We start from the raw sequence: 15,185 nt of genomic DNA on the forward strand, positions 1-15,185 counted from the left end.
CAGGATTTGTTTTTGTTTTTATGGAAGAAAAAAAAAATTGACTTGAGTCCCCGAGATACATAGGTAGGGGTCCATGTCGGTAAGTTATTTCCTTGGTTAATTACATTCTTAAGAATTAATTACATTCTTGCTCTTGGTTAATCTATATCGCTATGATCATGGAATTTTCTGTGAGTTATGATTTTCATTGCATTTTGGGTCGATTCGCCACTTAGTGATGCACTTTGCCTTATTTCAAATGTACACTTGTAGCTAGACTAGAGATGAGGTAACCTTAATATAATGATATTGCGAACCCAACAATTTAATAAAATTTAAAAAATTAGGATAAATCCCTAAAATTACAGAAAGGGTGGGAATGAATTGGGAAAGAAGGAAACCAAAGTTAGGGTGCAATTACCTCCGTAAGTAGATAAGAGAAGAATTCTTAGCAAAGTTTAGTATTAACAACTCTAATCACTGCAATCCTTTCACTATGACATTTTAGAAATGTAGGGTTCATGCTTTCACCCGTGAAAGAGTAAATTTTTGTTTATTTCATTTTATTTCGATTGAATATCCAATTTCAAGAAGCACGAGGGTAGATAAAGTTCTTATTTCGGTCATAGAGAAATGCTAGCAACACACACTTCTCAACATATTATCTTTGATTGACCACATTTATATGGGACCCACCACATTTATATGGGACCCACATAATTTGGTTATTTATACAACCTACAATTTAAATTCCAATTTCCAAAACTATTCTTTAAATTTATATTAAACATATTTAATTTGTATATTTAATATAAAATATCCAATTTCCAAGACTATTCTTTATTTAATTTAAATTTTATGTTTAAATAATTGTCTCAATATCTATGAAAACAAATTTCCATGAGATATATTTTAGAGAAAACAATTACTTTTTTAGCTTAATTGGTTGGGATAATGCATAAAATATGCACGATCCGGGGTTCAAATCCCGACCCACTACCAAAAAAAAGATAATGGCTGAATGCACAATAACTGCACGTTTTCTTGTAAGCAAAAAGAGGAATAGATAGGTGTTAAAAAGAGTCTAAAGCCAAACCTAGGTTAGCTAACATCACGTTGGATGTTAGGATTGGGATGGAACGAAGAGGAGAATTGTGCATTTGGGGAGGGAACAAAATAGTTTACAGTAATTCAAATTGTCCTCAACTAATTTTGTCAGGAATGAAATAGTATACATGCATTCGCATTGTCCTCGACCAATTTTGTCACGAACGAAATAGTATACAATAATTCAAGTTGTCCTCAATCAGATTATTTTTTTGAGTTGTGTTTTGTATGTGCAATTAAATATGCTTTCATCCGTTCGAAAATATTTATAGAAAATAGAATAGATTTTGGATAGTAAGAAAAAATTAGAAGAGAGTTGTTGTGCTGTGGTAAAAAAACACCTTCATGAAAGCAAATTTATGGTGAATCTCCGGTGCAACCAAATATCCACTTATGCGCTTTTCAAAATTAACATAACTGAATGTCTGGATCCGTGCACTCGAGGCCAGTTCACGTTGGAGTTTCACAAACAATGCTCAAAACAAAGGAGAATATTAGTAATTTCTTTTTTTTTTTGAGAAAAAATAGTAGTAATTTCTTATCTCTCATTTTGCTTGATATCGACACTCATATATTTTTTTTTGGTAAGACGACACTCATATATATGATTCAATATGTCAATTCCCGTTGCAGACAAATATTAACAATAAATAGCATTATTATAATATTAATGTCAATTAAACAAGGGAATCGGTCACCTTTGGTTGTTACGTTTTATACCTTAACGGAAAAGGACATTAAAGTTGTTGTCCACAAAGATACGGACTCGAATACATACATTTTTTACAAAAACAGGTATGAAGAGGGATGCTATAGTACCCTTTCTATTGGATACCTATTACCATCCCTACAATTTAAGGTAATTGAACGTACAACTTAATCCAATCGGTTAACGTTTCAATTGAAGAAATAATTGCCCTTGATTGACATTATTCCTACAATCTCCCACTAATGACAAGCAGGGAAAATGAGCTAGAATTCCAACAAAGTATGGTTTAAGAGAGAGACAAATTTTAGGCAAGGAAGTATTTTATCATACTTAATGTCACAAGAATTGAATAACATGTAGTGAAGTGAGGCAACACCTTATGTCTATAAAGTGAATTACTCTTATTTCTAGATTTTAGATGAGACCTCCACAACATGCACTTTTATCTTTAAAATTGTAATGAGTTCCTCGATAATTATATCCATCATAATTCATCACCTTGGGTTGCTCATGAGTGCTCTAGAAAGATTGCTCAAGTCTTTCATATAAGGTGGTATAAGCCTTTACGCTCACGTAGATAGATACATCAAGTTCATATCTATAGCACCATGCATCTATTAAGAGCTAAAAGTTCATGCTCACATTAAGCATTATCACACGCCATAGAGATGAGAAATGTAGTGCATATAGGATTATTCATATGGTTGAGTTTGACCACAAATCGGATATCCACCATATTTTCCTCCACTCAAGGCTTTAAGCTCATCCCCCTTAACGTATCCAGGTCAACTTTCCGTGTTAATCCTTTCACAAAAGGATCTTAATTACTATTATTATTTTATTTATTTTCTCTTTTCTCACTTCTCATTTATTGATATAACACAATTTTTCAGTTCCTTTTGCAAATGGATTTGTGTCGTCTCTTATAGGCACTATTATTAGTCACATAGCTTAATTCGTGATCATAATAAATTTAGAAGGCCCAAATTTTCTCCATAAAAGTATCTTAGTCACACCGAATCCTTCAACAATTATACTTCTTGATCTGCAAATTCAAGAGCATAAAATTTTGATTCCATTAGTAAATTTGACTATATGTATTTTACTTAATTTATTTCCAAGAGATATCATATCATCATGAAATAAAAAAAAATGCTTCCTAATAGATCTTACCTCATCTTTATTGAAGAACCAATTTACAATATAAAATCCTTATAAGATAGACAATCATCAAAATGTAATATCCAAAACACACTTTAGATTCTTTCAAAAAAAAACACTCTTTAGATATTTTAAAACTATAATTGACCATTCAAATAATAACCGTTAAAATTATGAGATTATATACCCAGTCCATTCATTATACCGCATGTAATGTCACATCAAATATAACTCATAAAATATTGTCCCTCAATTGTTAGATAAGGTTAAATTATTATCTTTGGGGTGACTGAAAGCTAAAAAGGTTGTGTTTGTTTATGGTACGCAGAGATGGTGGTCAGATCCTTTTGCTTGTTTGGGTTTGACTAACTAGTGTAATATCTCTTTGTTGTGTTCTTAAACTCTTGTAATTTTTAGTGGTAGATAGAAAGTTTGTATTGTATTTCTTATCTTTAAAATGTTGAGTAAGACATACAATATATACAACAGAATATGATAAGCTATAAGGAAACATAATTGCTAATTATGTATAAGATGTGCTGACTTGATATGCAGATAATTGTTATTTATAACTTGATGTGTTGACTTGATTAAGGGATTGTGTCTCTAACACCCCCCTTCAAACTGGTGGTGAGTGAATCACACCAAGTTTGTCTCTTAGTTGACTGAAACGTGTGTGACTTAATGGCTTGGTGAGACAATCTGCAATTTGATCCGTTGTAGGAACATAAGCCACAACAACCTTATTTTGTAGTACTTGGTCTCTGATGTAATGAACATCAATTTCAATATGCTTAGAACGAGCATGCAATACTGGATTAGAAGCTAGTGCCTTGGCACTCAAGTTATCACACCATAGTATGGGCTTCCTTGGCAATGGGAGTTTCAGTTCAAAAAGTAGTGAACGAATCCATGCTATCTCAGCAGCTAGGTCAGCTAGTGCTCTGTACTCTGACTCTGTGCTTGATCTTAATACTACTTTTTGTTTTCTTGAGGACCAAGAGATGAGTGTTTCACCAAGGAACACACATTGACCAGCCATGGATTTTCTGTCATCAATACTAGTGGCCTAGTCTGCATCAGAAAAACCTGTTATATCCAAGTCAGTGGATGGCTTGATGTGCAGGCAATTATTGATGGTGCCTTGGAGATATCTCAAGATTCTTTTTATACCTTGCCAATGGTCAGTGGTAGGTGAACTCATGTATTGACTGAGTTTATTAACAGAAAAGGCTATGTCAGGTCTTGTGTGAGTTAAATATTGCAGCCCTCCTATGGCTTGTCTGAACACAGTTGGATCTTTCAATTTCAATTCCTGTTATCATCGGTGTTGGACATGGTGAGGCATTTTCCATCTTGAATTTCTTCAGCAAGTCACCGATGTATTTGGATTGTTTAAGGTACATTCCACTTGCATCTCTTTGTACTTTTATGCCCAGAAAGTAGTGTAAACGACCCAAATCTTTGAGAGAGAAGACATCATTAAGTTGTTTGATGAAAGCTTGAAGGAAATTGTTGTTGCTGCCTGTGACTATTATGTCATCCACATATATAAGGAGAAATGTGATATGATCTTTACCTTTTAAAAGAAAAAGAGAAGGGTCACTTTTTGTGTTTTGAAAGCCCCAATTTAACAATGCAGTTTTGAGACTATCAAACCAAGCTCTCGGTGCCTGCTTCAGCCCATAAATTGCTTTAGATAGTTTGCATATGTGATTAGGCTTGGTAGGATCAACAAATCCTTCTAGCTGATGCATGAATACGGTTTCTTTGAGGTATCCATTTAGGAACGCATTGTTGATGTCTAGTTGCCTAACTTCCCAATTGAGGTGTACTGCAATTGAGAGGATGACTCTGGCTGTGCTAGCTTTGACTACAGGACTAAATGTTTCTTCATAGTCGATTCCAGCTGTTTGTTGAAACCCCTTTGCAACTAGTCTGGCTTTCCTCCTTTCTATGGAACCATCTGACTTGTATTTGGTCTTGAAGACCCATTTTGAGTCAACTATGTTTTCTTGATCTTGGTAAGGGACTAGTATCCACGTCTTGTTGGACATGAGAGCTTGAAACTCCTTTTGCATTGCTTCTTTCCATAAGGTTCTTGTGAGAGCTTCCTTCACATTTGCAGGTTCCACTGTGTCTTTGTAAGTCTCAGTGATTCCAATGTAAGGTAGCTTCGGCTTGTGAATGCCTGACTTACTCCTTGTGTGTATTGCATTACTTGTATTTGTGTCCAAGCTTGATTCACCCACATTTTGCTGCTGAACTATGTCTGGTGTCTCTTCATGAGTGGTGTCACCTTCTGATGAACCATTGTCAGTTTGTTCTGTGTCACTAGTAACACCTTGAGAGTCTTCTTCGTTTGTCTCATCTTGATTTTCTTCTTCAATGATTGGTATGCTAGCATCATTGATAGAATTACCTGCACTGCACAAAGGAAAAGAAGTAGATGGATTGTTAATTGTTGTTTTCAAAGGACTTCTTGTATTGAGAAACCCCTCATGGAATGGAAAAAGGTCTTCATTAAAGATGACATGTCTTGATATGAAAGTTCTTCCATGAGAGTTGAGACATTTGTAACCTTTGTGGGAGTTGCTATATCCCAAGAACACACACCTGGTTGTGTGGAATTGTAGCTTGTGTTGGTTATACGGTTTGAGGCAAGGGTAACACGCACAACCAAATGGTTTTAGCAACTTATAGTCAGGTTCTTTATGAAATATGAGTGAATAGGGACTCTCATTTTGAGTAACTTGGGATGGCAGTCTGTTAATGAGGTATACTGCAGTAGAGAAGGCTTCCCACCAATAATGTAAGGGCATTTGAGCTTGTGCAAGTAAGGTTAAGCCAAATTCAGCTATATGTCTGTGTTTCCTCTCGGCTCTTCCATTTTGTTGAGAGGTATATGGGCATGACATTCTAAATTGTATACCAGCATCTATTGCAAGTTTCTGCACAGGTTTGTATTCACCACCACCATCACATTGAATTACTTTGATTCTTTTATTGAACTGGTTTTTAGTTAGGTTTTTAAATTGAGTAAAAACCTGCATAGTTTCAGACTTTTGTTTCAAGGGATAAATCCAGGTAAACCTACTGAAATCATCAATAAAGTGCACATAGTATTTAAAACCAGAGGAAGACATTATTGGTGCAGGACCCCATACATCAGTGTGGACCAACTCAAGTGGTTCCTGGGCATGAGAAGAAGAAGACTTAAAAGGTAAAAGGTGCATTTTGCCATATTGGCATGCCTCGCAAAAACTAAAATTATCACTAGGTGGTACTTTGACATTACAACTTTTCAAGACTTTGTCTAAGACCTTATTATTAGGATGACCAAGTCTCCTATGCCAGCTTTCCTTGACAGATACAAAAGCATATGGGTTTCCTTTGGTGCCTGAGAGCTGGTATAATCCATTTTTAAGTAGCCCTTTTAGTATTACCTTCCCTGTCAATTTTTCCTTCACAAAGCAACAATTTTTATCAAACTCAACAAATATGTTGTTGTCAGCAGCCAATTTTGAAACACTTAATAGATTTTTGGTAATGTTAGGTACATATAAGACATCATCTAAATTGAGTGACTTAAGTTTTGAAGAACCTGTGGCCACAATCTCTAATTTATCACCATTACCAACAACCAGAGAATTGTTACCATGGTGCTCAGTCAAGTCTTGGAACTTGTCAGTTTGATGTGTTACATGATTGCTTGCACCGCTATCAAAGTACCAGTCATAGTCTTCGACTGAGTTCTGAGAGGCTATGAAGGCATTGTGAGATCCTTGCTTGTCACTGTCTACTGAATAATTGGATCTTGAGTAGTTTTTGTCAAACCTGTGAAAGCAATTTATTGCAGTGTGATTAGTCTTGCCACAGACTTGGCATGGTGCTTTGGATGACCTGCCTCTTCCTCTGCCTCCTCTCCAACCTCTGAAGTTGGAACCTCTCCAATTGTTGTTGGAATTGAACCTGTTGTCTCGGTGATCAAATTTGTTTGCAACATTTGCTGTTGCATTCAAATTCAGATTGGTGAGGTTATTCAGTTGCTCAATTCTACTTTCAAAAGTTAGTAATTGAGCTTGTAAATCCACCCAGCTGAGTGTGGTATGATCGGACAATTTTACAACTATAGGATTATATTCAGAATCCAAACCATTAAGAGTTTGAATGATCAGATCAGAATTTGAAATCGGATTGCCGGCAAGTTTGAGTTTGTCAGCAAGGTTCTTCATTTTGATTAGATAGTCTTCCATTTTCATTTCCCCTTTTCTGATGCTGTGAAATTCAGACTTGAGATAAATGATTTGAGACCTCGTGTGTGCTCCAGCCAGACTTTGAGCCTCATCCCAAAGCTGTTTGGAGGTCTCACAATGCAGCAGCTGAGTTGCCATTTCAGTAGCCATCGAGTTGAGCATCCACCCAAGGAGGCGTTGATCATTGGCTTGCCATTCTTCAAAGGCAGGGTTGTTGCTCTTGCTTGAGTCCGAAGAGGTAATGAATTCTTCAGGACACTTTTTCGTTCCCAACATATATCCATCGAGCTTGCATCCTCTGACCACTGGTAGAACTAGAGATTTCCATAGGGGATAATTGTTTCTGTCCAGCTTGACAGATACAGATGATGGTAGGTCATTTTTGTTGTTGTTGGCAGCGGAAGCCATGTTTTTCTGATGGATCAAGAGCTTTTCAGCTTAAGAGCTCTGATGCCAAGATAGAAAGTTTGTATTGTATTTCTTATCTTTAAAATGTTGAGTAAGACATACAATATATACAACAGAATATGATATAAATAATTGCTAATTATGTATAAGATGTGCTGACTTGATATGCAGATAATTGTTATTTATAACTTGATGTGTTGACTTGATATGATCCAATAATTAAGGGATTGTGTCTCTAACAGTGGTGTCTTTGACATACCTTATGCTTGGATATTACTGTTTGGTGTGTTATATAATTTCATTTTGATTTCTTAAAAAAAAAAAAAAAAACTCATAAAATACATAACATAATTAATTATCTCACACTAAAATTGAGTGACTATCTTTTAAAGTTTCGCTTACTATCTAAGGCAAATTCACCCATTTCAAACCAAATTTATAATGAATTGTAGTTCACCACAATTTTCTCATTGATTATGGAATTCTCTTTAGAATATATTCATATATTTTATTAACATATTATTCTTCGACTAAAAGAGAATATAATAAAATCTATGCCAAAGTTTTTTTTTCTCTAAAACTTTTATTTCCTCTTAACTCGATAGTATTAACATTTTGAACATGTTGAAAAATAATACGTATAGAAATAAAAGTAACAATATTTACATAATAAAAATATATTCTCATAACCTCCACATCTTAAGTAACTTAGGAATTGAGAATACTTTTTGTACACTTATAATTTATTTTATAGGTCTTTCCACACATGAATGCTTGCTTAATCTTGTTATGTGTATTCTTTTTGTAAAATTATTCAATTTTCTTGCTAGTAGTATGGTTTGTCTTGTCTTGATGATGGTTGGGTGCCTTTCACATGCTTAAAATAATTTTGTAAAATAATTCTTTATTTGAGCGATCCTGATCCTTCAGGGATCCTTAAAATTACAAATTAATTCTTCAATACTTTTATTTTTCTTTTCTAAAAGATAAAATAGATCTTATTTTCAATCATAAATCTATCAACACCAAATAAGATCATGATTTTCGTCATCCTTTGAGGAAGTTTGATATTAAATATTTCGTATTTCAAGAACTATATATATCTCAAACCATCATAAACAATGATAAAAATTTGATTGTTTGCAATCGTTCAGGGACAACTCTTTTGATCTTCATCATATATATTTAGTTCTTCAGGAACTGTATTATAAAAGATTTCCATTGTTTAAGCAATCCTTCAAGGACGCTTCAATGTTAAATCCTTTGAAATTTAACAAGAATAATAAAGAAACAAATGATAATTATACAAGTCAAAGAACTTTTGATGATTATACAAAGATAAATGTACAAAATAAAATCTAATTGAGAAGAGAAAATTAGAATAGTAAAAAATTCTAATAGTTGATTCAATACTGAATTATATTTTAGACATACATAATCATACTTTAGACATACCCGGTTGATGAAGAGTATTCTATTTTTACTCCTTTTTTTCTTCTTCTTCTTCTTCTTTTGGTTTAGATTGAAAGAAATTATAAATCTCAGATTGATAGAGCTTCGTGCTGATAACGTGTTATGAAATTAATCCAATGCATTGCAAAATATTGTAAAGTATATAAGAATAGAGAGAAAGGATAAAGGGAGAACAAAAGAGTATATTGTATTACTTCACAAGTGTGTCATTACATTTTAATGTAGGTCCTATTTATATGACACATATAAGTACATGAATGATCACATTACAACCCACTTAGTAGTGGACTTACTAGTGGGAGTTACAAGCATGTGGAAGGGTTATAGATGGACATTCACTAATATATATATATATATATATATATATATATATATTCACAACAGTTATTTAATTGCTGGAGTATGAGATTCATAGTACAACCAGGAGTTTTCAATTAATTTTATTTAATACCTTTTAAGTCTTTTAACTATTTGCAAAGACTTAAAAAGTCATTTTCTAAGTCGACTCAAATCCGACTTAACAACTAAAAACTATTAAGACAAACCAGGAACCGACTTATCAAGACTTTTTTACCCGACTTAAAAAGGGTATTTTGCAGTAGTTTCACCAAAAAAATTGCGCTAAGCCGATTTCTCAACATTTGGTTCTTCGTGTTCTTTCAAAATTAAACCCTACAAAATGTTGATAAAGTAAATTTGACACTTATCAATGAGCAAATCCTGTAATAATGAGTGGAAAGCGTATATCACCAAGGCACGGGGACTAAAGGTTGTCAGGAAGCAAAATAAAGATCCTACTACGAGTTCTAATGCTAAAGGAATCGATCACATAGAGAAAAAATGGAAGGGTTGTAACAAGGAAGAACCTATTTGTCTATGGAGGCTACTCACGTGACCTCGTCTTTACTCCAAGTGAGCATTGTTGGGGAATCCCATCTCCAACATCTTCCAGTTTTGAAGAAAACAAAATTGGAAAGCGCTTTAAGACGGGGTTGCGGCAATCAAGAAAAAGGAGAAATCTAAAAAAATATAAGAAGGACAAGGGTGTTGTGAAGAAGGACCATGTTGGTGCTACAACTAATATTCTTGAAGGATCACACAACAAATACAAGACATACCGAGCAAGATACAAGAAATTACAACAGACATTGCGACTAGTAGGAAAATAAAAGCTAAAACTCAATGCCACTCAAAAACCCAACATAAGCTATATGATCTCAAAGAACCAAAACACAAATCAAAAAACCACCATATTACTAGACAGATGTGTATACTAATGTTGCGCACCGACGTAACGTCTTTCTCTCTGTTGAAATGAACTTAAGGCCTCAACAAAATCATTTTTCTCAAAATCAGGCCAAAGTTTTCGATTAAAGAAAAGTTCTGTATATGCCAATTGCCATAACAAGAAGTTGCTAACTCGTAGTTCTCCACCGGTCCGGATTAGTAGATCAGGGTAAGGAAACTCGATACATTTAGTCTCCAAATCATTTTTAATAATGTTTTCATCAATGTCTTCCAAATGAATAATTCTATCTTGCACTTTCTTAGTTACACTCTTACATGCTTGGACTACATCATATCTTCCACCATAGTTAATTGCCACAATAAGATGGAGTCTTGAATTATCCTTTGTCTTCTCCTCAATAATAGCTATCATTTTCTGTAGAGACTTGGGGAGCTTTGATGAATCGCCAATCACAGATATTTTAATTCTTTCTCTATTGTAAGAAAGGAAATAATGATTAATTACAACAAAGTGACAAAAAAAAAAGTTGATCTAGTTAGTTAAGATCAATTGATAAAAGGAAGAAATAATTAAATACAGCTAAAAAAGAAGAAAAGACAAAACAAATATATTATATATATAAAAAAAATTACTTACACATGAATAGATGGCAACAAGCTGCTCCGCAAAGCCTTAATATATAGGCAAATTATATGGTACATTCAAAAATTTAAGTGTATTGGTACACCAAATCCTTAAAATTAAGAGTTAAATGTGTTATTTTTTGAAGAAAAAAATTATTTTCTATCACCTAAAATTATAATAACTAAATCTTATTTGCCAAAAACGTTGACGAAATAAATTTTAATTTTTCTGAAATTTTATTACTCTTAAAAGAAAATTTTGATTTTTTTAACAATTAAATGTAAAAAAAAACAAAACATTAGTATGATTTTTATAAATAATGAAATGATGTTTTTTCTTATGAAATGATATTTTCTAAAATATAAATATCAATAAATAGCTCTTTATTTCATAAAAATGATAGTTAATTTATAAATTTTTGAAGCAAAAGTACCGGTACACTTTAATTTGTGAGTGTACCGTATAAGTTCCTAATATATATTTGGTTTTCTTTTTTGAGCTAAAAAAGAAGAAATCAAAAGACAAAAATTATATATATATTACTTAATGGTCGTTTTTTAAATCTTAGATATGTATAAGTGGGTCAAAAAAATTACTACTCTTGTTTCATTTTAGGTTTCTTATTTATCAACGAGTAGTCGTAAGTTTGTCAAAAAAGAAAAAAAACAAAAGTAACACTAAGAGAGTTTTTTTTCTATAAATAAATAAAGAGTTAATGGTGCTTTATGACCTATTAAGGGGGTATTCTAGAAAAATAAAATTACAGGGGGTAAATAAAAAAAAAAATTTTACAGGGAGAAAATAAAAAATGACCTATATTACAGGGACTAAAGTACCATTAACCCATAAATAAATACAGAGCAGCAGTACGAGTTTTGTACCTCATGATTGCTTCAACTTCACAATTCATTGTTCTTTCAAAGAGGCTTAACAAGAATTGAACCTCCAACTGCACCAACAATCAAAACTCAGAAGAAAAAAGTCATTGGCCATTAAAAAAAATAAAATGTATTTGTGTTTTTAAATTTATACTGATATTATTTGAATCAATTTTTACTTTAAAAGAAAGGTTAGCAACACACATTCCAACATACTTTATTTAATTGGTTAAAATTCATACATTAGTTCCACCAAATCATGCAGTAGATCTATATATGGAAAATGTTATTTGAAAAAATGCATGTTATTTGAATAAGAAATGTACTCAATATATGTTGGACAACTTATATATTAGATAATTAAAATAAACAAAAAATTATTGAAACCCATATTATCTTGTATATCTTTGGTTGTTTCATAAGTTTTTTAAGAATAATTGTTCGAATAACATTTTTCACATAAAAATTGGTATGAATTTTAAGAGCTGAGGAGATGCACTTCTAAGGTAGATCTGCCTCTGATTGTTTGTAAATGAGACAAATGGAAATAAATATAAAAAAAAAAAAAAAAAAAAAAAAAAAAAAAAGGAAATTAGCACCTTGGGACGAAGAACCCAGTTTTCAGTAGACAACAAGAAGATAGTGAAAATCTTTATTCCCCAGCTTAAACACAATTTCACCACCCTTCTCAGGGGCTGCACTTGTAACACCCTAGTTGTTATATTTAATTATTTTGATTTATGTGGAGTCTATATATAGATATATATGATTTTTGGTGATTTATGTGGTGTATTATTTTACTGTATGGTTTATTTTAATAATAATTAGAATAAGTGAGAAATATTAATTATTTTGGTGTTTGGGGAGTTAATAGAATTTATTAAAATTAATGGGGAGTTAAATGAAAATAGAAGGGAGTTAAGTAAGTGGGAAGTTAGAAAAATAGAATCAGAAGCAGTTTTACGTGAAAACCAACTTTTGGGAGAAAAGGTAGAGAAGAGCAAGTAGAGCCAAGAGTGATTTTGCTGCACATTTCTTCTGCAATTTCTAAGGTAAGGGTGAGGTTTACTTCAGTAGTATAGATTTTAATTTCTGAATTTGAATTTAATAGAGTTTTGGTGAGAATTGGGATTTTGGGGTTTTATGATGAAATGTTGATTTTGGAGTTGTAATGATGATTTTGATGTTAGAAATAGGTTCTGAGTGCATACAGCAAGATAAATTATATCTGTAAACTGATTTGGGGGGTGAAAGGAAGAAAAATGGGATTTTTGAGAAAAACCTGTTTTCTGCCCGTGCTGATGTTCATCGCTCGCCTCTCGAGCATTCATGTTTCGCCTCGCGAGTGAGCAACTTCATAGCTCGCCTCGCGAGCAGACCAACTCGCTGTGGCGAGCAAGCCAGATCAAAACTTGATTTTTGAAATGTTGTTATAAGATGTTTTGGGGATGGTTTAAGGTACCTAGATGATTTTAATGATGACTGAAACAAGTTTTAGGTTAAAAAGATGAATAGGGAGCTTAGAATTGAGGTTTGAGTGAGAAAAATGTCATTTTCCCGAGAGCACCTAATTTTCATTCGCCTCGAGTTCGCCTTGAACTCGCCATGGCGAGCATGTAGTTTTGTGAACTCGCCATAGCGAGCAGATGTGCTCGCGAGGCGAGCTGCACAGTTCCTGAGTGTTGAATTTCGTGCATGGGTGGTAGTGCTTGGTATTGTAATTTTGAGCATAGTTATATTTAATTGTGCATTATTCTGGATTGATTGGATCTCTAATTGATGTTGTTGCTGATGACTGAGATGTATGCTCTATTTATTAACCATACATGTTGTTTAAGTGAAGTCATATGGAGTTTGTATGCATGGTCAAGTTGTATGTAGATATACACAAGTAGGTCCATTGCATATGCATAAAACAGCGGAGAGGACTCATGTCCTGGAGCACTAGTTGCTCAACAGCGGTGAGGGCTTCGGTCCTGTTTGGTACCACATGCATATTTGCATCTATTGAGGAGTCTAAGGTGTTGTCTTAGCAGTGTTGTCATGTCATTTGCATGAGTCTTAATTGTTGATTATAGTTGTTACATCGATGATGATGATGTTGTTGATGAATATGTATATTTGTATACACACTTGATGGGTAGATTCTGATGATGTTGTTGTTGCTTGTGAATTAATTATTTATATTTACAAGATGATGTATTTGATATTATAGGGTGTTAGGTTCAATTGAAGATTTAATATCTATATTTATTGTTGTGAATCTCACCCCTTCTGCTTGAAAATGTTGTCCTTCCTATGGGTAACTTGCAGGTGATCCTGAGTAGTCAGTGGTGGCTCAATGTCGTGTCTAGGGCTCTGATACGTGGGATGGAAAATATTCTTATTGTTGTTTTCTTTCCTATGTATCTTATTTTGGAACTTGTTGTTATGGCCCTATGTTGGTTGAAATTGTTGTTAGGCTTTATGCCAAGATATTATTTGGAGGTTTTAAACAATTGTCGGTGTTGATGATAGTATTCCGCTGCATAAATTTTGAAGTTATGGATGATGTTGAATTAAATAGTTTTATTTTCTATTTAAGAATTTTTGAGATGTAGTGTAGCATGTCCGTTTGGTGAATCACTCTGATGAATGTTTTATATTTAAATACTTTTGGGTAACGGGGTGTTACAACACTAAAGCTACATATCCCTCCACCGGCGGCAACCCTCTCATTTTCGCCCACCTCCTGTTTCCATCCATAATCAACGCCACATGCTTCGGCATCAGCTCCTCCTTCAGCTCTGCCGGCATAAGCAGCAAGTCTTCATCTGGGGAAGAAGATCTTCCTTCCGCCTCGTACTCAAGTGCCGTGTTTGGAATCGGAGCAGCAGCCGTAGTGCCACTGCCACGTTTGGTAACAACCATGGGTTGTGAAGGGAATCGGTGTGATTGGTAACGGGAATAATGGTGATGAGAAGAAGGAGCAGGGTTGGTTATTAGAGTGTTTTTTAGTGCAATAGGGAGCCTCAACGAGAACATCGTAATACAATAGGGAGACACAACAAATTAACAATGAAATGTTATGCTTATGTATAGAGGTTAAGCTGCCTTTATTTATAAGGGTTTGTGCACTTGTTAAGAAAACAATTGACAAGTTTTAGATAGAAAAAATTGTTTTTAGAGTTTTAATATCTTGAATGCACCATTTTTTTGGGAGCATAGTGACATCAAATAATATCTAATAACCATTCAATCATTTCAGCATATCATCTCAATTTTTTTATTAAATGAGTCTCACTAGTAATTTTATATCATCTATCAATAATTATATATTATTACACTTCAATATTCAATTA

The 15,185-nt window shown here is 33.5% G+C and overlaps 1 protein-coding gene and 1 non-coding gene across 2 annotated transcripts; both read right to left on the reverse strand.

Moving 5' to 3' along the window:
• Window positions 1-7,016: 7,016 nt before the first annotated feature.
• Window positions 7,017-7,150, reverse strand: LOC112422279 (small nucleolar RNA Z247). Its single transcript, XR_003012647.1, has one exon. It is a non-coding gene; the product is annotated as a small nucleolar RNA Z247 (small nucleolar RNA).
• Window positions 7,151-10,366: 3,216 nt separating this feature from the next.
• Window positions 10,367-14,960, reverse strand: LOC11411952 (cis-prenyltransferase 4, chloroplastic). The gene is made up of 4 exons (XM_039834721.1): window positions 14,524-14,960; window positions 12,444-12,545; window positions 11,848-11,915; window positions 10,367-10,814 (listed from the first exon to the last, which is right to left on the reverse strand). The coding sequence occupies exons 1-4, from the start codon at window positions 14,866-14,868 to the stop codon at window positions 10,367-10,369; spliced, it is 963 nt and encodes a 320-aa protein (XP_039690655.1). The 5' UTR covers window positions 14,869-14,960.
• Window positions 14,961-15,185: the final 225 nt, after the last annotated feature.

Source organism: Medicago truncatula, chromosome 5 (assembly GCF_003473485.1).
Source record: "Medicago truncatula cultivar Jemalong A17 chromosome 5, MtrunA17r5.0-ANR, whole genome shotgun sequence".
Classification (NCBI taxonomy): domain Eukaryota; kingdom Viridiplantae; phylum Streptophyta; class Magnoliopsida; order Fabales; family Fabaceae; genus Medicago; species Medicago truncatula.

Bases quoted from the DNA above. Each gene is read 5' to 3' on its own strand.
- LOC11411952 (XM_039834721.1), bottom strand. From the start codon at position 14,868: ATGTTCTCGTTGAGGCTCCCTATTGCACTAAAAAACACTCTAATAACC. The intron at 12,546-14,523 runs GTGTTGTAACAC...AGGGTGTTACAA, and splicing joins TGGAGGGATATGTAGCTTTA to GTGCAGCCCCTGAGAAGGGT. The intron at 10,815-11,847 runs GTACAAAACTCG...TTCTTACAATAG, and splicing joins GAAGTTGAAGCAATCATGAG to AGAAAGAATTAAAATATCTG.